The sequence below is a fragment of the Salarias fasciatus genome, chromosome 16 (assembly GCF_902148845.1).
Source record: "Salarias fasciatus chromosome 16, fSalaFa1.1, whole genome shotgun sequence".
Taxonomy (NCBI): domain Eukaryota; kingdom Metazoa; phylum Chordata; class Actinopteri; order Blenniiformes; family Blenniidae; genus Salarias; species Salarias fasciatus.
In genome coordinates, this window is record NC_043760.1 from 22,551,063 (window position 1) to 22,574,449 (window position 23,387).

Here is a 23,387-nt window from a genome sequence, read left to right on the forward strand (position 1 = left end):
GTCACCAATGAATTGTGAGGCAAAACAACTCAAAAAACTATAAACAAAAATCCTTAAACAGCACCACCTCAGGCACTTGATAGCAACTAAATCTCAAGATCAGCAGAATAGTATATATATATTTATATATATATATTTATTTATGTATATGTATATACAAAAACAGGGGCATCTTCTCCAGGTTTCAATGAACACGTGGCCTCAGCCACATAAAGCATTAGATTCATATGGTATCCTCTCGTCTGGAGCATGTCAGGACAGCCCCTCTGCTCGTATCGCCGCTGTCTGCTGTTCACCGAAGGCTTAACGCCTCTCTGTACGCAACAACTGGGTGCAATGACAATTGTGTTCAGCGTGTCTGTTTCATTGGCTGCAACCAAACATTTTATTCCACTCAGTGTACATGTCAAGTTCTTTTTGTGATATGCTTGGCTGGAATTTGCAAAACACATTGTCAAAGTCCTGGTACGAGACCGGTCTCATCTGACTCGGGTGGATACTGGAAAGGTCAGTACCTGGCAAGCCGTGGAGAGGCCCGACCACAGCCTCTTGACATAGCTGGGCTACATCCAGTCCTGAAAAACCCTCGGTCCTCTGAACTAGGAGTGACATCTCCTTGTCACTAAGACAGTAGTTGTGCTGTGAGAGCAGTTGGCTGATTATCTGGTGTCGTGCGGTCCCGTCAGGCAGGGGGATGAGCAATCGCTTGGTAAAGTACCTCCTCAGGGACTCCGGGATCTCTTCGGGCTTACTGGTGGAGCAGACCACGAGAACGTGGTCCTCCGCAGAAGTCAGAACACTGTCGAGCTGTATGAGGAGCTCGGCCTTGAGGTGATTGACTGGGCTCTCCTCGCTGAGCTGGGCCGACAGCAGCAGGTCCACGTCGCTGATGAAGACCACGGCTGGCTGGCGACACCGGGCCACGAGGAAAGAGGCCTGGATGACCTTGTCTCCTTCCCCCAGCCACTTGGTCACCAGGGCCGAGCTGCTTATTCGTAAAAAGGCAGCTCCCAGCTGGCTGGCCATGCAGCGTGCAAGCAGTGTTCTACCAGTTCCCTGAGGTCCAAATAAAAGGAGGCTCCGAGGTAATGTGGTAAGTCCGCTAAACATATCAGGCCTCAAAATGGGCCAAAGTATCTCCTCTTTAATGGCTGCTTTGGCCATATCCAGACCTGCAATATCACTCCAGTCCACTGGGGAGCCCTGCTGAAGAATCTCTGTGGTCACCATCTCCACTAGGTTGGAATCACTGTTCTTCAGTTGTTCCTCTGCAGCGTGGATGGACGAGGTAGCTGTACCTATGTCGGGGCCTGTGAGGGAGTGGGAATGGTGCTGCCTGTGCTCTTCGGCTGGCTCACTCATGATGGGAGAGCCAAACTTATTGTAGGGTTCGCCTGTTCGGAGGTCGCCGGCAGAGCTTTTGGTTGATCCATAGGATGGAGGGGTGAGTGCTCTGCCGGAGTGTAGGTTAAATTTCCTTTGCTGATCAGAGGACATCGGCTGTTTGGTTGGTTTAAAAGCTAAAGACGGCGCTTCGGCGTTCCGTTCGAAGCCGTTGCCCCGGTTTGAGTCACTGCCGTCTGATACTCTGTACATCGGACTCTGTGAGGAGCGCTGTTGGCTGTAGTTAAAATTACCATAGCTTGAGTCCATATCTCCATGTCCACTCATGTAGAAAGCTTTTCGTTTTAATGAGTTGGATGTGCTGCCATTCAAAGGTGTTGGTGCGATCGGTGTATGGTTGTGGGACTGGTAGGTGTAGCCAGGCAATGTGGAGGGAGGGATCGGTGTCGGAGCCGCAATACCGGATGGCAGATAAGCAGAAGGAGGAGGTGCTCCCCCAGGGCTATAACCAGGGCCAACAGCAGTCTGTGAAGCATACCCCGTCGAAGGATAATTGTAGTTGGGAAGGTTTGGAGACCCGGCGTTGTAGCTCGGCACTAAAGCCGGGGGAGGGGGTGGGGGAGGCGGCTGTAATAGCCCGGCGCTGTGCAAAGGAGACGGATGTGGGGAGGGGAGGGCCGGGGTGCTCTGGCCGCTGTAGCTAGAATGCAGGTACGAGCCGTTGTAGCTGGCAGTATATTCCTGAGAGGGGAGGCCCGAGTGGAGAGTAGTCGCCGTGTGACTCCCACAGTTACTGCTGGAATAGCTAGGCTCAGACAAGCTGCTGGCCACCCCTGGGGAGCTGCCTATGCTAGCAGACACATCTGTAGGGGGTAGGGCAGCTGTCATTCCAGCTTTGCTCACAGATATAACATCTGGAGCACAGTTCATTGGGTAAATCCCCTCCTGCCAGGACTCATTCTCTGACTTTCGTCCATTCATGAGTCCAGTGGTGCTATCGGAGTAAGAGCACAGCAGGGCTCTTTCATTTGGGCCTTCTAGGATCCCAGAGTATTTCTCTGCATATTTCTTAAGCAGATTGGAGGCAGTCAGTGCAGAGATGTCGTCGTTTGCCCACGCATATTGGTATGTTCGCTGTAAGTGCCCCCGGTAGGCCTCTACTTTGTGTGCCGGCGAGCGGGTAGTGGATGAGATGTCAAAGTGTTGTTCTGCCCATTGTGTATGCTCTGGGGTCCACTGCATCTTTAGACCTAGATTTTTCACATAAAAAACAATATGTCAGTGTAAGCAATAAATCACAGTTCATAATCATTTATACTGTATGTTCTTACATGCTGGGCTGCAATGAAAGGGCAGCAAATCAAACATTCAAAACGGGCAAAAATATCAAAACATGCACAGATTTTTTTTTTTACATTTTATTAATATAAGTATATGATATGAATCAAATGTATCTTCCAGGAAATCATGAAACGTGTGTGTTTTTTCTTGTACAGCTCCAACTGAACACACGTTCTGGTCAGCGGGAAGACGAACGGCCAAACACCTGGTTAGCGTGGTATAATCCACCCAACACAGAGCGGAGTGACACAGACATCGCAGGTCAGTCTATAATCCAACTCTCATCTGAGGCATTCTGTGACAGTTTCAAATCTGCTTGAAGGAGAGCAGCAAAGCAATCTTCCTTGGCAGCGCTCCGTTGCTTTCATCACACAAACCCCTCAGCCCAGCATGAATTACATCCACATCGAGTCTGCCTACTGCTTCCTCGTCGACATGGTCAGGGAAAAAAAAAAAAAAGAGAGAGAGAGAGAGAGGGAGGAAAAAAAACCATGCTTCACTTGTCTTTCTCTCTGCAGCCTCTCTCAACCTCTCTATATAGCTTTAAGGGTTTGAATGACAGAAATAATCCAGTTAAATCCTAAAGTCAATCTGCAAATAAAAGTTTTTACTGATGCTGTCATCTTTTACTCCGGGATTATCAGAGGATGTACTATATCCCCAAAGAATGTGGACTATTAGAGATTACAGCTCAAAACAATCTCAGATAGTGTACAGAGTCCCACACATCTTCCATCAACACTAATCTGACCAAAACTGACCAAAAAAAAAAAAGAAGCTACAAGACGATATTAGCGAGGATAAGTTTTAACTGTTTCCGTCTGGAAGAACGCCTGAATTGGTCGAGCCGGGGTTGCGCTGCCGGTACTTTACACTACAATAAAGTCAAGTCCATATCACAGGCTTTAAGCTCCAAACAGCTACTGTCCAAGGGCCGATTACAAATGCCGTGTTTGTCTGTTGATTCCCTCCTGACTGCCTCCCAGCCGTTTGCCCGCCCGCCACACCAGACACCAGCAGCTAATTAGCAGGATGATGCTGCACTAATTGTGTTAATTTACAAGGTTTTAGTCAAAGAGATCCATGCTATGGCTCACATGGTTGTCAACTATCCAAGCTAATGATAAAGAGAAGAGGAAAAAGCCGGAGGCAGAAAGACTGGCCAGAAAAAAAAAAAAAAAAAAAAAAAAAAAAAAGGAAAACTGCAGTAACCATACTGCAGTGGAACAGAACGGTTCATCCACCTAAAGGAAACCCCCCGAATTAAAGCCCTGCTATCATAAGGAAAACAGCAAGTAAAACTGATCATACATTATAAATAAAATCAGAATTTAACCTGAATATGAACAAAGAATATTTGTTAGAATTACAGCTTTAGAATAACAAAATTAATTAATATTATCTGACTGACTGAAAAGGTTATAAACCAGTTGTTACACAGGTGCAGTTTTGTCAGGACACACACACTCACACACACACTCTTGAACAGTCTTCATGCTGCAGCCAGCACAGTGTTTGGGGAAAACAGCAACGAGCACAAAATCATTGAGTAAAACTCTCAACCAAGTGTGCGCTGCCGTCTATCAATCAGGATAATAGTTTTTGGGAAAAACCATAGAGAAGAGCTCCTTAACACTCAAGACACTTTTTGTCAATAATAAAATTGCACACGGCTTATTGAGTGAGATTGTCCTATTAGAGCTAATCCTCTCTGAACAATCCGCCACTTGGAACGATCGAAGAAGTGCTGCCTGCAAAGTGTACTTGAGATCAGCGAGAATCAGGTATTGTGGAAGTCGCGGGACGTCTGTGATTAGCGAAATGTGCCTGAAACGTGTGTGCGTCGCTGCACAAAGTACCAGGCAGAGCTGTATTTACTGAGCACCGTTCACTAATGCGAAATAAAGTGAAATAGTATCAATAACACGGCTGAACAGTCATATCTGTGTCGGCTTCTCAGCGTTGATGTATTAACCAGTTTTCTCTACAGTGAGATGCTGTATTTACGATGTGAGAGCAGAAATCAGACTTTAAATAGTCTGCGCCAAACAAAGGTTACACAATGATCGTAGATGCATCCCAGGAGACTGCATGCATATGTATACTCAAGAATACTATCCTACACAGGGAACACACATACAGACCGGCTCACTGACACACATGCATTTTTAGAAACTCACACACAGCACATTTGCATAATGATCTCATACTTTAATGGTACGGTAAAATGTCCTCTTTTTTTTCCTCTCTCTCTCTCTCTCTCTCTCTCTCTCTCTCTCTCTCTCTCTCTCTCTCTCTCTCTCTCTCTCTCTCTCTCTCTCTCTCTCTTCTCGCGCAGACATTTAAACAGCATCCACAGGTTCCTCCGTCTTTCTTTGAAATGATATAATTACAGAGCTCTCTATTAGTGGAATGTTTTTAGATAGCCTGGAGGCTTCAGCTCAAATTCCTCTGATCAGCCACCAACAAATGAGGCCTTTGTCGGAGAGCTTCGTGTTTGTCAATTCATAGGTCTCAATACTGCTGTGGTAAAATCTAAGCCGACAAGAGTAAGAAGATCTTTTTTTTTTTCTTTTTTTTTCTTTTTTTTGTTTTGGCCATGATGTTTTAGTAATGACCCGTTAAAAGCAGATTCAGATCTGCATCTGTGAGTCGTGTGTCTATGTGGGCTAATCATAATGTCAATAACAGCGATACATATTCCACACATCGCCGGAGAGGAGGAGGAGGAGGAGGAGGAGGAGGAGGAGGACCAGGTGGAGCTGAAAATGAAAACGCATTTGACACGCGATGCCTCGGAGTCACGCTGTGCTATGGTGTTTAATTTCGGGTTCAGTGATCATCATCGATGAAACAGAGATGCTGACCTTTTTGGGGAACTATTAATCTGGTAGCCTAGGCCATTTTTAAGCAAACAAGAGTGGGCCTCCACTCTGTCCATCCAATTTCCTAGTGCGTAAATTGGACCACCGCTTGCACAATTCTCTATTCATTACTGTGCAGCTGAAAGGAAGCACAGAGGTGGCAGAGTGGTTTTCTTTTCCTCTTTCTGTGTGTATGCACAAGTCCATGTGTGTACGAGTGTGTGTGTGTGAAAGAGAGAGAGAAATAGAAAGATAGAGAGTTAGAGACAGGGAAAAGAAAGAAAGAAAGAAAGAAAGAAAGCAAAATGCCTTCCAAGAGGTTTCCCAAGCATAAAGAGCTGGACTTCCCTTCCTCTTTTTGGCTTGGGGGAGGGGAAAGCGGGTGGACTGAGGGAGAAGGGGGAGGGAAGTGAAAGCTGTCGTAATTGAAACGCGGCCTAATCAGACTCATTACCATTTTTACCAATTTGCACCACCAAAGATGCTTATTAGGTAACTGTGTTTAATAAGCCGCTCTTTAGAAAACTAACTGTAATGAGCTCTTTAAAGTCAGACTTGAGCGTGATTATGCACTGGAAGTGTTTTGCAGGGCGAAAGCAGACTGGTACATTTAGTCATGTACAATGTCATAATTAAGCTGCACAAACTCTGCACTTCACACCACACAATAGTCCCAGCTGAGGCAGCAGACATACTGAAAAGTATTTATAATTACTGATCATTACAACCCTGGGATTTTCACCGCCGGACGTAAACATAATTATGGGAGCTTTTTCTTTTATTCTGCACACACAGAGCTCTCTACTTGACAAGCGTGCAAATATTGCAGACAGACAGTAATTATGTTTATAAATAAAAACAAGCTCATATTCATATTCAAATTCGCCGGAGATATTCAAAGTAGGGGTGGAGCAAAACACGCCAGCACAATGTGAAGTGGTAATCGGCACGGCCACAGACAGTCATTCATCTCACATATCAAGTTAAGACTATTTAAACTCAATTTAGAGCTCCATGTGGCAGTAATTCCAATCTTTGGATGGCAGGGTGCCATTTAACCCCTCATTTAGAGAAGATATGCCTTCCTCAGTCACTGTCTTTTCTGGGGCTACTGCCCATACATTTCTGTTTCACCACACACACACACACACACACACACACACACACACACACACACACACACACACACACACACACACATACTCACACACCAGCAAATTACTTCATGTCTCCACACTATCAAAGTCCACTGATCCCAGCGGGTTCTCCTTTAAACCACATGTAAAAAGGTGGAAAATGACTCTACAAGCGCGTGCTCAGAGCATTCTTATTGTAGTTAACCTGCCAGTCAGGCGGCAGAGCACATCCTGTGACAGGACCTTTTTTTTTTTTTTTATTGTTATCACAATACTTCTGATCATAAAGGGAGGAGAGCGCAGGAGACCCAACGCAGCAGAGCTAATACCACATCAGTTTGGCGTTAATTAGTCATTTAAAACAGCGAGCCAACGTTCCTGAAACCCCCCCTCTGTCTGTATTTGCGACCACCGTATTAAGGATCTGCATATCACACAGCCACAAACGACAACATTCATCAGCTAATTTAACCATGAAGCGGATGAAAAAATACTGACATCTTTCTAAACTAATGTCTCAAGTCTTTTATAATATTACAACCAAAGGCTCACTTGTGTGGGGGGCTTTTAGCCTCATTGATAATACAGTGTTTTTTTTTGTTAAATATCAAAAGCTTTATTTTTTTTAAATGTTCTTGACATAGGTCATCAGTTTTAGAGGGCGTTGATATTCTGAGTTATTGTAAAATAAAATAATGGAAAAAGCTCTGCTGGGAATTAAAAAAAAGCTGTGCATATAAAATTGTTCGTCACATTTCAACTGGAATTTAAAGGTTCATTCATTACTGGAATCACTAAGCGACAGATGGTCAAAAGAGATATAAACAAATAGAAGGCAAAGCATCAAAGTACAAGCTTTTAAAGTAGCATGAAAGACACTTTTAACAGTCACCCTGAGTGAAGAATACAAATTAAATACTGTATTTACTATTTGGCTGAAAAAACTCTTTAAATATCTTATTGAATATTATTTCTCTAAAATGTTTGTACTTGCATTTATTAAAAAAAAAAATCTTTAAGATATTTTAAATTATGCTTCATTGTAATCTGTTCCTGAGCACTGAACTCCTGTGACTTGAGGATGAGACATGGTTTGAATCAAGTCTCAAGGGAAACTGTGAAATGTGTGTATGTTCAGGGAGATGAATGAAATGAATTACTGACTAACTTCGGTAACAAAACCAACATGCAAATATGAAATTTGTGATGTGAACAATATTTTAAGACCTGATTCACTAACACTTGCCACCACAGCTGTGCGAACAGGTCTGCAGTGAGACGTTCAGGTGCAGGATTTTGAATTAAACTCTCGTGTGAGGTTTCCCACTGTTTAGTTTTTCCATACTCACAACTGAAATGTTTCGTTCCCACTAAATGAACCTCGTCGCTGCAGCTTTGCAGCCTTTCAGGGAGGCCAAACAGACAGACTTGTGCTACTTGACACAAAATCAAAAAGTCAACCGTCTCTTTTCACCTGTTTGAAGGTAGTTTCAAAACATTAAGCTTTTTTTTTTTTCTTTCTTTCCTTTTCTTCTGCTCCCTCAGATCACAATCGCCTCTGTGCTGAAACCCCAAAAACCCTGACAGAGATGCTTTCAACCCCTCACTGGCTTCTCACTGTAACACACCTCAAGGTATCAAAACTTACAAATGAAGGCCTGATAAAACAGACTGTCACACCAATCATCTATGACGCTCAAATATAATAACATACGGCCAAAGTTAACGCACATATACAACAGACTGTACAAACCCAGCAGAGGACAATGCAAGCAAAAACCTCGGTTTATGATATTTTGCCATCATGCGATGGACATATTTTCTGCTGATGGACAAATTAACGGTCAGAAGCAGGCGAGGAAGTGGGATGACTCAGTGCAGGAGGAGATGGTTAACGAACCGTTGGATGTTAAATTAGGAAATTGTTGTTTTGTACTTGAAACAAAAGAGGCTTTTAAAAAGAGAGAGAAAGAGAGAGAAAGAGCTCTATGATATAACACTGTCAACTTGACAACAAAATAATCCATTTTATCGCAAACAAACTGATCTGTCCCTGAACAGAAAGCCTTTCTTTAGACCTTCAACTAACCACATAAAACAGAATAAAGTAAATAAAGTGCTATATTTACTGCTGGGTGCGAGGGTGTCCGGAATGAACAAGCTATAATCTGGAGATCTTTGCAAATCCATGACTGAAACTAACAATTTCCATTTCGATAACTTCTACAAAAGTGCCTGACGTGCAGAGCGGCCTGTCACATGCTTCCACTGCCAGATAAAAGTAGATACTGTCGGTATATCATTTTTATCTGCATCTGAATTAAAAGCCGTCCAGTTATCGAGAGCGTGTTCAACACAGCAATAAACCCTCAATCTTCTTGGAGTCTCTGTAAAACAAATGCAGGAGACTTTTTTAGGAGACGCTGTAAGAGTTTATAACAGTATAAAATACTTTACTAGCATAAAAGTGATCTGAATAATTCATTAATAATTCACATTTAATTTCATAATTCCTATAAACAAATGCCCACTTTGGATTTTTAATTACTTAAACAACGCGGAAGTGGTATAAAATCCACATCTATGTACTACAACACACCGAATGGACATAATTAGTATTAACTTTTTGTAAGTGAGTATATTGGAAAACTGATGACTGTTTTGTTTTACATGTGACACTGACAGAGAAACCATCAGCACGTGTTTAAGTGACCAAGTTTTTGTCATGCCTCATGAGGATTTCACAAAACAAACATTATTTGTCAGGAAGATTTAGTTTTGACGTTTTCTGCAGCAGGAGAAAGGTTCGGACTGTTTCTGCTTTGAACCGGTGTACCCTCAGCCATATGTTAAACTTCACCAGGAACATCGCTGATCGTTTGCCGATTTTAAAATTCAAATTTAATCGAACAATCCGCTTTATACTGCCTACACTGGATCTTCTCCGGTCCCATGGGCCTCTTGTGCTAAGCTAATGATAAAGTCTGCTGGCTGTAGGCGAACACGCGTTCCTCCGATTTCACTGTATTACAGTAAATAGTGAGGCTGAGGAATCCTCCAGCTGTCATTTCTTTGTCTCAGCGATGCTCATTAAATCATGACTCTTCAGGCCGGAAAGCCCTCGAGGTCACATCTTCCATTACAACCGTAAGTATAGCTAAATCCACACAGATGCACAACTATCGGCTCTCCAAACACAAGTGGAACTTGTACACCGCATAAAACTAAGACAATTATTGGAGACAGCCTTCACGGTGTTCTGTAGTGCATAATACTGATGAATACTCAAATGGCTTGTTAGTCAAAAGAACACAATTGTTGAACTCCAGCGTTGGGTGAAACTTGTTTAACCACGGAGCCGCACAGCAGAAAGTAGAAGCAGCGGTTCTGCAAGGCGCGATGAACTTGGCTACTTCGCCTCTCGGGGGATCACTTACACACTTCAAAAGAGAAGAGAGGCCGACGGTGACCTTGCTACATGAAGGCTCATTGACCAAAAGCTACTCGCTAACATCTTCATTCCCCAAAGTCCTGTTACCCCAAGGAAGAGTCCAATCAAAGAGGAGGGAGGGAGGGAGGGAGGACGAGCAAACACAGGCGTCGGGAGGATTTTCCTTCCATTCGTCAATCTTTTGTTCGTACAGTGAAATCAAGGTGTCTCTCTGAGAACCGTCCGGCCGACTTACAAACAAGGGACGAAGCCCGATTGGAAATGAGCAGGTTATCGAGTTTACTGGTCCGATTCACCGCTGGGATCGCGCCACACTTCCTGCCATTACGGCTTAACGGCTTCTTAACCTGGTTAAGGCATCAGTGGAATGACGTTAAACAGACGTGTTTATTCTTCCCACTGACTTCACACCAGCCTCCCGCCAACGTTCGAAATGTTTATTTATCCAACGGAAACCTCCCTATTAGTTATACAAGAAAACTACAGCATTTAATTAAAAATAGCAATGCAAAAAAAATAAATAAATAAAATTTCACTTTCTCCTGCATGAGATGAACTCTCCTATTAAAAAAGTCAAATAAATAATTTTTCCTAAAAATGAGTCTACACTGTTTCACCGAAGGAAAGATGCGTTTTAAAATCAAAAGGCTAAATTTGTTTACGCGCACAAAGGAAAGCCAAGGACATCTGTCGGTGTGTGTTTACTGTTCTTTGCACATTAAACTGATTAAAAAGTTTAAATTGAACTCTAATTGAAAACGGCCAGCGAACAGAGGAGGGATGTTTGCCTGCAACCGCTGTCAGCTCTCCACTGAAACATTCTGAAGCTTTCTGTGGTATCGACTGCAAGTCTCAAAGAAGGTCACTTCTCCAACACAGGCCAGACAAAAGGTGAAATGAGACAACTGAAGCAATCTTAGGTCAATATGAAATAGAAATCTCTCAGCTATACTGTAATAAAGTTACTGAAGTGAAGTAGTGAAGCCATAAAGGGGAACTTTTACAAGGAAAGAGCTGTCTAGGAGATTGGTTCGCCCACTGGCAAACAGTGGCTTCTAAGTGCTGAGGTGGCCCGGCGAGCACGGCGCGCCGCTGAAATGCAGCATTTGCTTTAAAAATAAGTCTCAATTTAAATGGAAATTTATAGTTGGATCATATAAATATTCTTTTAGAAATGTGCGTGGAGAAACTATGATTCCCTCGAAGTGGATTTCAAAAAAAAAAAACAAAAAACAACAACAACCATCATCAAACGCTTTATCTGCTGAATGAAGCATTTAAATATGTGCTGATTTAGAGTGATGGCGGTTTGGATTGGATCAGTAGTGAAGGGCGCCAGTTTTTAAAAGAAGACTGATTCCTCCGTTACTCCCAGTCTGGTGTTTAACGCTGACAGAAACTGGAATTACTGAATGTAATACTGCAGCTATTCTCAGGAAACACTTTCAGTAATGGTTATAATGCAAGAAGACTCAGATTGACAGAACTGTCTCTTTTTTTTGGTGGTTTTGGAAGTTACCCCCAATAAATAAATATTGTGTTTGACTTTATCTGTGCACATCCAGCTCCTATTAGACAAATCTAAGTAAACTATGCTTCTTCTTTTTACATAGCTGCTGCTCCTGAAATTCTTCAGCTGGCCATTCATTTTGTTCGAATTTAAAATGTGATAGAGATTAAAACATGAAGCGATCAATAATAAGGCAACAAAATGAGGAAACGTGTGGAAGTGAGACACTGACTTTGACAACTGCGTGCAGCGTGAATCCTCTCCGTCAGCATTTACTGAAGCCGCCTCTAAACAGAAACAAGTGAAACTATTTTTATCTCAGGACGTATTCAGTTACGCGAGGTTGCACACCTGTTGGGTAATATGCAGAGCCACTAAGAAAAACCTGCTGCGGCTCCATTTGGTGCGTGCACTGCATCTTTCCAAATCACCAGAATAGATCAAGCGATGCAAAGAAGGGGGCGTTTCTTTAAAAGGCCAACATCACCAATCGTACAAATATTTTCTAAACATTTAAAATTATTTTAATTGTTGTCTAAACACACACACACACACACACACACACCAAAGTGTGATAATTTTGCAGCACAGTGTAAGAGCTGTGTTTAATGTTACAAACACATTTATTAATTTGTAAATGGAAATACTGTAAAACACAATAATCAGTGATCTCATAACTCCATCCATATGGTAATTTGTAAAAAAAAAAAATAAAAAAAAAATGGCTGAAGCCAAAGAGAAGCGCCAGTGACACAGTTCTGGTGAGTGAAAGCTGCAGTAAACTGCTGAGAGGCGAGAGGAGGAGAGGCTGGAGCCTTCGGAGAGTTCAGCGCTCTGACACAAATCAGGAAAGAATGCAAAAAAAAAAGAGACACGCAAAGAAAATGATTCCAGAGCACTCCTTAATAGATTATGAAATGAGGGGAAGAAAAAAAAGGTCAATTCATGTCACAAAGCAATTGTGAAAAATAAATGAGATAATTATTAGAAACTGAGCGGTGGCTATTTCAAGTGTTTCTGCATCCTCTTTGTTCCACTAACACCTTTCCAGTGAGCCTCGGTACGAATCCTTAGGTAAATTTGGGAGAAGTGAATTTTCATTCCGCGAGCGCTAAATCATCACTCGCTGAACAAACAGATGCAAAACATCCCTCGCAATTCATTGTCGACCTCAATATTCCGTTCTTTATGCAGTTTAAAGTAATGATTGTTCCGCATTGTGCTGCATTTGCATGTTCAGAGTTCAACCAATTAAAAGCTAATTAATTAGACACAATTCTATTAAGAAACAAATCCCACTCATCAATATACACAACCTAGGGTCAGCCATTGCTCAAATGTGGATTGGCTCTTTGCACCACATGGACTAGAGAATAGCACAATGGCGCTATTGGCGCTCACAATGAACAGTTTGGCATGGATATATCCGACGGAGCATGAACTCATCAGCGCTGATAGATTTTACTTCCCTGGATATAAAGCAGATCGCTGCCTGGACATGCAGCTTTCTCTCAAACAGTCTCTATCAGGAGACCCGGGAGTTTGATCTCAAAACAAAGAAATGCTCATATGTCTCAATACATGGCGACGCCGAAGCCCGACGCCGGGAGGGAGAGGAGGCGACAGGGACTGCTGCGATGTCCATTTTTGTGATGGTTCCTAAATGATCGATTCTTCAAAGGCAGTAATAAGAAGGTGTATTCAAGGAAAGGCACAGAAATCTTAATAATCCTTCAATCTATTGAACATTCTCTACTGTTTTAATTAGAGACTGAACTATATCCAGTGTCAGGGTCAAAACTGCGACCGAGCACATCTACAAAAAAGACATTAGAATTATAGCACAGCTAATTTAATGGAAATAGCTTTGTCTCTTTATAGTAATTTTAATAAATCAATAAGCTTGAACTGTACAGTCTGGACTTCACAAGCTGCATGTAGAGTCAACTCTCTTTCTATCTACTGTAAATAATGGCGTTCATCCAATCACCTGTGAAAATCAAGCTTTTTCGTTTGTTTTTTGGAAGGTGGCTCAAAGGATGGGACCTAGATGTGATCATGTTAAATCTTTCTAAATGTCAAATTAGTCCGAGAGAGAATGCGCAAAGAAAACAATGCACTATTTTTTTTAACTTCTTGTGTCTTAAAATCAAATGTTGCAGTTAATATGAGGAGAAGAAAAAAAACAAATGAAAACTATTAGCAGACATGCTCCGTGATCTGTGAAAACACTTGTCTGATTTTTTTTTTTTAAACTGTACACTTTTATTTGCCAGTTTTTTTTTGTTTTTTTTTTTTCATTTATCACAGTGTATTTTAGCAAGAGGCACACGGCCTGCTGGCAGAAATATGCAATAAAAAACATTTACTCCTCTGTTTATTTGTTATGTTTTGCCTTTCTTACTGGCTATGTGCATATTGTTAAATAATTCCGCCCGTGGCTAGAGCCAGGTCCCTTGATGAATTGTGAAACAGGCAGCGGCGTAACCGAAAGTATACTGGTCCACTTTGTACAAGGCGATTCGTACAGCCTTGCTCATTTGGGTATGCATGAAATAACAATATCCTACTGGGAGCATTCTGAGTTTCAAACACTTGGGGTCAACTACATGAGCAGATTCCACATGTGCAGCCTGTGGCCACTGAGGTCTGGAATCTACCTCCCTCCTGGCTGGGTGACGTTGCATGTTCTATTTCCAGACCGAGGGTTGAAGTGAGGCTGCAGGGAGTGTAACACTGACCCACATGACCTGTGGCCTAGAAAAGCTGCCTGAAGCTCTGCACACTAAAAAAAAAAAAAAAAAAAAAAAAAAATCCTCACTCCTTTGCTACAGCCTTTCAAAGGCAAACAAAACCTTTGCGCGTAGCATGTGTCTTTTCATGCCAAATGATTTGCATCCTTTTTATTCACATCTCTGACTTGTTGTCACTATATTCCATGCTGCTGAGGAGCCTGATGTTCGCTCTCTCAAGTCTCAAGTGGGAGGGAAGAAAAGGAAGGCGAAGAGGCAAAACTGCTTTACTTTCAGGCCCCGTGTCTACAGGCCACATGTCTCCAGTCATCTGTCACTAGTTTACATACATACTATGACACTTCCTCTCTCTGTGGGAACCCGTTGTCACCACTTGGCCGCCAGCAGAGGCTGACTGGGTGCTAGATGGGTCTCCCCCAGGTACCTCTAGGGAGCCACATTAGACCTAACTGACAGACTGACAGAAACACACAGATACACAGACACACACACACACACACACACACACACACACACACACACATACGATCCATCCCTTGCCAAAGCGCTCACTCCTCCTACAGTACACCACCAGCTCATATCCTCCCAAGGCATGGCACGCTTTGCATAAAGCAGTGACTTTGCTTTACATCAATTTTTTCAGACACAAAATTATTTTTCACCCCTCTAGCCCTCTCCATGCTACATGGAAGTTTTGAAATGAATAATGGAAACAACAGAGCTGAAGACTCATGGGATCCATTTAAAGATGTGGGAGAGGCAGTGCAGTCAGGGTTTGGGCTGCTGCGGAAACAACACACTCCGAGTAAATGAATCCACCATTGTTCTGCAGCGCAGACTACGGCTGGCCTAAACTTTGCCCGATAATACCGACAATGATGTAACCATGACACGTTTTCCAAAAAATAAAGGAAGGTGTTAGAATAAAACTTTCACACTAAAAATACAGTTTTTAGCCTTTGCTTGGTGCTAAGAAAGAAACAACCTTTGGGCAAATTGTGTTTGACGGAGCAGAAACGGCGAGCTGCAAACATGAAACCGATCAGTACGCTGCAGATATAACACCACATTACACAGTGGAATCAAACAGAACATAAGGTTCTGTTTGGTGCGCGTTACATCCTAGACAGAGCAAATGGCTCCATTTCCTTTTGCGAAAGTGGGAGTTTAAACTATGTTTAGCTTTTCTCAGCAAAAAACCGAGGTTTGGTATTTCCACCTTGCTTCCCCAGATACTTACGGTGCAGGCGAGCGAGCGAGCGAGCGAGCGCGGGGCAGGCCGCTGTAACAGCTATTTTAGACCATGCAAAGTCAACACGACTCCCTAAGGTGATTTCCTGATAATGAACACAAAAGAAGTGTCAGCCCTCATAAAGCTCAGCGATGACGCTGAACTCTTCAGCGCTTTTTTTTTTTTTCCCCCTCCTCCCTTGATTTAAGTTAATCTAATACCAGGTGGACTCTGAGAGAGAGAGAGAGAGAGAGACCGTCAAGTAGGCCACACGCCAGACAACAAGTGAAAAAAAAAAAAAATAGCTTCAGGAATTCAACTAATCTGCAGTTGTTAATTCTGCAATAACCGACAACGCACACACACGCACACACACACACACACACACACACACACACACACACACGTCCCTTTCTTTCTGCTCTCCCTTCCTCCTGCACGGTCTGCTGTGGTCACATCACGGTGTCACTGCAGACACCCGCTGCCTTGCCGCAGCCTGACACCTTAAACCTCGGTGGCACCGTATACTCACCCCCTCCATCCCCCCCCCCCACCCTGTCGCCCCCCCCTTCTCTACGCCATCAGGCAAACCCCAACTCATCCTCTCCTGTCCCTGGCACTCAAGGCTCCCTCTGCTAGCACCTGGCGCCGCGCCAACCTGTCAGCCACCCGACTCCCACCGAGGATGAATGAATAGCTGAGAACTTTGAAAAAAAAAAAAAAAAAATCCAAAAAACAAAAAAAGAAAAAATCACCGTTCGCTCACATCGCATCTGATCAGCGATTTAACAAAGTGTCTCAAATATCAATTTGAGACAATTAGTAAAGCGTGTGATGAGGGGGGAAAAAGATGAAAAACACTGAAAGATTAACTTTTGTAGTCAAAGCAAATCCACGCACACTCATGAATATAGATGTCAAAGTTAATTCAGTACATGAATCATCACACTATTCCATGATAATAAAGAAAACTGCAATTGCCACACTGTAATTTGTTAAGACAATAATAGTCAAAATGACCGCTCCTTCGGTCTCTTCCTCAATTTAGATTATTTTCAATAACCCTAACCAAAACCGCTCAAGACAAGTCAGTGCTAATACAGATTAAGACATTTGGATGAAAGGAGAAGACATCTCAAACATCGTCTGGTTGAAATAAGTTCTAATGAAACTGGCCAATGCGGTGATATGAAATGTCTTCAGAGGCTGTCTGGCTGTATGGGTTTTCTCTGCAGCCAGGATGGTGGCCTCGATTACCACATTCATCAGGCGCTGGTTTGTGTGAACACAAGAGGAATTTCAATACAGCAAAAAATATTGAGTTTTCTCTTATCCTCTCGTGAAAGGCTTGCTTCTCCCACAATACAAAACTCCCCAACAGCACGCAAAAGAAAAAGAAAAAACACCTTGGAAGAAGGACGGGAACAAACACCTCTCTTCACCAAGGTTATTCAATGATAAGCAACAGTACTCAGGCGCACAATGGCGGCTCAAAGTGCCAGCTATTTTCAAAAAGTCATGAAATTGTAGATTTTGTTAATCATACTCCTTAAGCGTCGGGCTATTCACTGAGTGAGAGTGACAGAAAATTATCTGGCCAAAGGAATAAATCAAAGATATGGAAGCAGATTCGGTCATAAGGACATAATGTTGGTGGTTCTTCGACATGAATAACGTGTCCATGCTGTCTGCTGCCCCCTCCATTCAGACCCTGCGCATAAAGCAACCTACAAATCACATTCGTTGCCAGAATACACAACATTTATAGTATGCGTTTTACTGGAGAAGATGTAAAGAAGGCTGCGTTAACAAGACAGGGAATGTGGGAGATTTTTTTTTTTTTTTTTTCCCCCCACTACTGGAAGTCAAGCCAAGCAACACTCGTGATGAAACGGAGATTTAGACACCTCCCATGTATTTGGTCAGTTGAAAAAAAAAAAAAAAAAAAAAAAAAGAAAGAAAAGTGAAGAATTTTGCTTGTCTAATTAAAATGTAAACAGTGTAATGAGGACATCAGTGATTTAGGCAAACGTCTCTCCGGTTGCCTTTGGGGGTATGATAATTACAGAGGCAAATCTATGAATGCACATGAATCTCCCTACAAGTCCAGATTAAAAGCCTTAGTGCTAAACCTAGTTTAGTCCACCTGGGGATTGTCTATTCTAGCCAATCCCCAGCAGGCTCGGAGCTGCCTCGTCTCCTTACGAGAGCAGAGACACCTCGTGTGAAGGAGATGAAACAAAAGCCCCCCCCCCCCCCCCCCCCCCCCCCCCCCCCCCCCCCCCCCCCCCCCCCCCCCCCCCCCCGTTCCAACGAGAAGAACAAGGAGTTTAAGGTAACAAATGCCGCGCCGTGTAAATAATATTCCTGGCAGTAATGGCCTCAATAAACCAGGCCTGCATCATACTTTAAGAAAGTGTTGCAATTATAATCAGTCATCAGTGAACCCTGAGACGTGAGCACAGCATGCATTATGGTATGGACCATAAAGACAGAGTGATTAGTTTGTATAAAAAAAGAGAGATTTTTTTCTTTTTTTTTTTAAAAGGGCATGCACATAATAAAAAAGGTGTGCGCGTACACGTGCGCAGGCACACACACACACCTGTACTTATTACTTTCTTTTTTCTTTTTTTTTTTTTTCCGCAAAAGCGGTATATACTACAATAACCCGCAAAGAAATCTGAGGCGGTGTTTGAATTACCGGCTGCTGCATCAGACACTAAATACCTGCAGGGTTCTTTAATATGCAATCGGCATTGTTTTGTTTTTTTTGTCCGACAAGAATCTGATGAACTAACTTAATCTGTGCATATTTTGAGAGAATGAAAAGAAGAAGAAGAAGAAGAAGAAGAAGAAGAAGAAGAAAAAATTGCATGACAAGCCCGTAGCTAGGAGACATATGAAGGGTAAGTACAAGCAGCCAATGGTAGGCACATGCATTTTAGAAAACGTCTATGCCATATGCTGTCACTCAGAGGAAAAAAAACACAAGTCTGAGCAGACAGTCACTGTGTCTAAATGAGATGGTAGGAGGAGGAGGAGGAGGAGGAGGAGGAGGAGGAGGAGGGAAGAGAAAGGGAGGATGTCAAGGATTCATGGTCCTTCATCTTTGCAGTAGAGCAAACACGTCCCTCAGTATAGCAACAGACAGCTGCCTCAACCTTCTAATGCAGTCCAACTTAAATCACTGCGAGAATTGTCAGTGTAGAGAGAAACACACAAAGATAACATAGCAGGCTGCCATGAGGGAAACGACAGAGATGTGGATACAAGAGAGGGAGACGAACACAGAAAGAGACAAAGAGAGAGAAGGGGAGGAGGGGGGGGGGGCAACATTGAAAGATAGGAGTTTTTTTTTTTTTTGGTCCCTTTTTCTTGAGTCCTTTGGGGACTCCCTCGCTTTTTATATGAAAAGAGAAAAGACACCACTTAACATATTTGCTTAAAGACGACAATCCCGCACTGATCTGGTATAATGCAGTCAAGTGGTTGGCTGTAGTTACTGGCAAATAGATCCGTCTGTAAGGATGAATATTTCATTTATTTACCAAAGCCCTACAGACATCCCAGGGGGTGTTTCAACTGTCAGCTCAAGGTATTCAAGGAGCCGGCTTTAATTGTCGTCATTAGTGCATACATGTAGCGTATCAGATTTATTGTATCTCACTTCCCTAAAGTAATGGTTTAAATTGTGCTGTCAATTACAGTAGTGGAGATATCATGGAGAGAGGAGGAGAACTGCTTCACAAGGACATTTGCTTATTTCAAGATAAAGACTCATCCAAGGAGAATAATATGGTTTTCTTACATTTAGTGCATCTGAACATATGTTTTGATAATTTAAGGATAAAGTGTATGTTTGAAAAATGCGGAATAGTAGAAAAAAAAATGTTTTCCTTCAGGAAATCATTGTTGATTTTAACACAGCAGACCCACAGAGAGAATATAGTCTTAAAACCAGCTACGTAACTGTAGATCATCGCTGTTTAAAAATGAGAAAAATCAGCGACTGATGGATGCCAAAATGAAATAAATCCACACTGGGAAATATTTTGAGTTGGCCACTATCAGCGAGGAACACGTCTGTCAAAATGTTACAGACATAATTCTCTTTATCTGCGTGTGAGTGCTGAGAAGGTGGAAGCAATTACTTAGTTTACACCACATCTCACAACTTTCGGCGATTATTTACACTCGCCGCCTCAGAGTGTGAACATGTGTGGCGTACAGTGAGGTGGGGTGATGAAAACAGGGAGGTCAGCATCTGTTGTCAAATTCAGCTCGGAGATTTACGTCGAGCAGCAGCTCAGATTGTTATCGCGAGTGCCATCCTATCAAAAATAAACAGAGCTGTCAGCTTCTTTCCATGCACACCGGAGGTGTCCGGGGTTAAGTAAGGATCTGTGAGAATCGCCACACACACTGCAGGAGCTCAGACATGAAACCCCCCCCCCCCACCTCCACCTCCACCTCCACGACCGAAACTCTCTTGCATATGTTGCACTTAATAATTTGTCTATTTCCGATCAAACATATCAGAGAATAGTTTGATTTTTTACAAGAGGTTTGCTTGGAAATTAATAAGTCAGTCTGTAAACACATGCACTAGTGTTAATTTGCACAAGTTCTGAATGTAATCGTCTAAACAGTGCATTGAGCACCGCAAATTAAAAATACTGATCATTGCTCCAAATTATTTATCGTCTTTTTTAGTGTCCATGTCTGTGTATCTCAGCTCAGAATTCACTGCAATAAAAATAACCCCCCCCCCACACACACACACACACCAGGAGGGGTAAAAACACGAAAAAGTGTAAAATCTGACCAACAGTTTTAAAAACCCACTTTGCAATAACACATTACAAGCAAACACTCAAACATAATGAACGTGGTAGTAATGTACATTTTTTTCCCACTGAGTGACGGATGCTGGGATACTGTTATTTTTGAAGAGGAATGAAAACATACTTCAGCTCACTGCTGATGATGTTAATTTCCTCTCAAAGCAAAAACATGCAAATGAAATGTGCGAACACAATTAAGTAAATTGTTCTATGGAGGTGGGAAAGGTTCACTTAGGACAAAGTGTTTGCAAAAGAGAAACAGCCCACAACTTGTTACTTCCCCTGACTTTGTGTCTATTTATTGGCTTGTCACAAACCATTTTTCACAGGAACATGACTACCGGCTCTATCTGATGTTGCTTTTGGAGTAATTTGTGAGCAAATCCTGTTGTTTTGTTTGTGAATCGGTAATGACTGACTAAATTAAAAATGCAGGAGTGTGTTGTCCTAAAAGTCTTTCTGTATATTATGGATTGTTTGACTGCCTACATTTAGATTATTTTAAATACACTGCTGAATAATAAAATCTTAGAGTATTTTGCTGCAAATATCACTTTTTAACATACTCTCATATTTAAATTGATGAGAAAATGATAATGATTACCTGATGCAACTTCAGAAACATGAAACTACTACATATTTATTGTTCTAAAATGTATATCAATTTAGAAGACATCCTGAGCTTGTGCAACTTTGGAGCATTTAAAATAAATGAATTTTCAAGTTGTCATAAGAATAATTCCCATATTTTTTTTTACTGCACATCTAAAGCATCACAAAAGAGAACATGCACAAAATAAGTAACAAGTTGGGTTTTAAATTTGATCTCTTAATGCAAACTTTCAACCCTCCTTAAATTCACATCTTAACCCTGCAACAGCCTCGTTGTTAAAACACTTTTGCATGCAAAAAATTTAGAAAGCAGTGCAATGAGAAAGGAGAAAGCACAGGAAGGATCGCCAGCAACAGAAAGCAAATTAAAAAGAGGAAACATTCCTTAACCTTCACGAGGTACTTTGAACTTCATTGAAAAAAAAAAACACCACTTGCATGAAATTAATTATACAATATCCCATATCTATAAATATGATCTGTAAATTATTTTACCAAAACTTTCGAGGGTGAACAATGCATGCACACAAATGCACCACGATGACATTTTCTCCCCAAATTGGCTTAAAACAAATAAGACACGATGATGTGAAGGAATTGAGAGATAATTTCAAACTGGACGTACCATAAATACTGGTGCTAGTGATCATGTCTTCGAGCCTAAAAACAAGAGGAGAAGGGAAAAAAACAGCAGAAACGGAATTTTCACGAGGAGGAATTCCAAAGGTTGCTTCTCATTACAGGCACTTTTTTCCTCAGATATCGGATTTCACAACTTTAAAGAAAAAAATAAAAATAAAATAAAATAAATCTCCATTAGTCTTTCTTTCCTCGGGTATTCATTTCGAAGATGCAATTAGGAAATAACGCGAAGAAGGAAAAAAAATCAAAATCAACATGCGCCGCTGGATGAGAGGAAAATAAAAAAAGGACAGGCTGGACGGAGACGGGCGGAGAGGCTCACAGCCTGTCACTTCTTCCGCGAGTTGAAACAAGAGAATAGGAAGCATGTGAGAGACTGTGGATGACAGAAAACACACATTCTTCATGCCGCCCATTAGAGGAAGAGGCGAAAGCAGCGTGATGCCCCCCCTCCCTCCCTTTACTTTTAAAATAGATTACTTGCCAGCAGTTGTCCCACTAAGAGCGCAATGACAACCCATCTATTAACCCCCCCGCCTGCGGTGATCGCGGCAAGTTTTATTCCCGCTGACATGCAAAAACTTCCCCATGCAGGAAACTTATTGAGATCGGATCGTGTGTGTGTGTGTGTATGTGTGTAGACGTGTGTGTGTATATATGCAACCTCCCTTCCTTGCAACTATACGCAGACTTTAGGATTAAATGTAAAGTCGGTGCAATAAGTCCGCCGCCTTCATCGAGCCTCCTGTAACGGAGAGACAAGTGATTTCTGCTGCGGGAAACCGGAGGCTGGACCGGACACCGTCTGCGGCTCCGTGATGCGCGACATCGTCCCTGCGTGCAGCGCGCGGCTCCTCTCCTCTCCTCTCCTCTCCTCTCCGCTCCTCTCTTCTCTCTCTCTCTCTTTTTTTTTTTAATTGTTCGCATCCCTGACACACGCACGGAACGGGGACTTACCTGTGTTAAGGTGACAGGGCAGCGTCGGGGTTTATAGCGGCATCGATCCGGTGCGCGCGCGCGGACGGGCGGCTCGCGAGGTTAAGCGTGGCTGCCGACGATTTGAAACCATTCCAAGTTAGTGAGGGGAAGACTGACCGCAGCCTCTGCCATGTTGGAATTCCAAACCCTGGACAGCTGCTCCGCGGACTGAAGGCTGCACGCCGCGCACTGCGCATGTTCTCTGCGGAGAGAGAGCCAAATTCAAAGAGAGCCCGGCCGAGGGACGAGCAGGCATTCCTGCTCTCCGCTCATTTGACGGATCAAATGTCTAATTGTGCAGCCTGCGAGCAAGAAAAAAAAAACAAACAAAAAAAAACGGGGACTGGCTGCTTCACGTCTGCTTTGTGCACGTCTGAGGAGCCGCGTGCGTGTTTTCATTGTGCCAGAGACGCAGTTATACATAGAGTTAAATCAGCTCAAGAGTCAACATGTCAAAACTTTTCCTCTCCATTTAGTCACCTGAGCACCATTCTTAGATATTTTGTCAATTTGATAGATTACTAACGAGAAATACATGTTTCAATTGTTTATCTTGTGCGTTTATTGATATATTTTGCTTTTCTTTAAGTTAATTTCTCTCCCATTTATTAAGAGACTTCTTCAAAGTCTCTTTTTTTTACTGCAATGAAATAAAAACATGTATCTCAAAATTGAAAT

At 42.5% G+C, this 23,387-nt stretch overlaps 1 protein-coding gene across 1 annotated transcript; it reads right to left on the reverse strand.

The window, feature by feature from the left end:
* Positions 1-22,847, reverse strand: LOC115403153 (fidgetin-like). Its single transcript, XM_030111963.1, has 3 exons — positions 22,689-22,847; positions 21,715-21,749; positions 1-2,594 (listed from the first exon to the last, which is right to left on the reverse strand). The coding sequence occupies exons 2-3, from the start codon at positions 21,737-21,739 to the stop codon at positions 364-366; spliced, it is 2,256 nt and encodes a 751-aa protein (XP_029967823.1). The 5' UTR covers positions 21,740-21,749; positions 22,689-22,847; the 3' UTR covers positions 1-363.
* Positions 22,848-23,387: the final 540 nt, after the last annotated feature.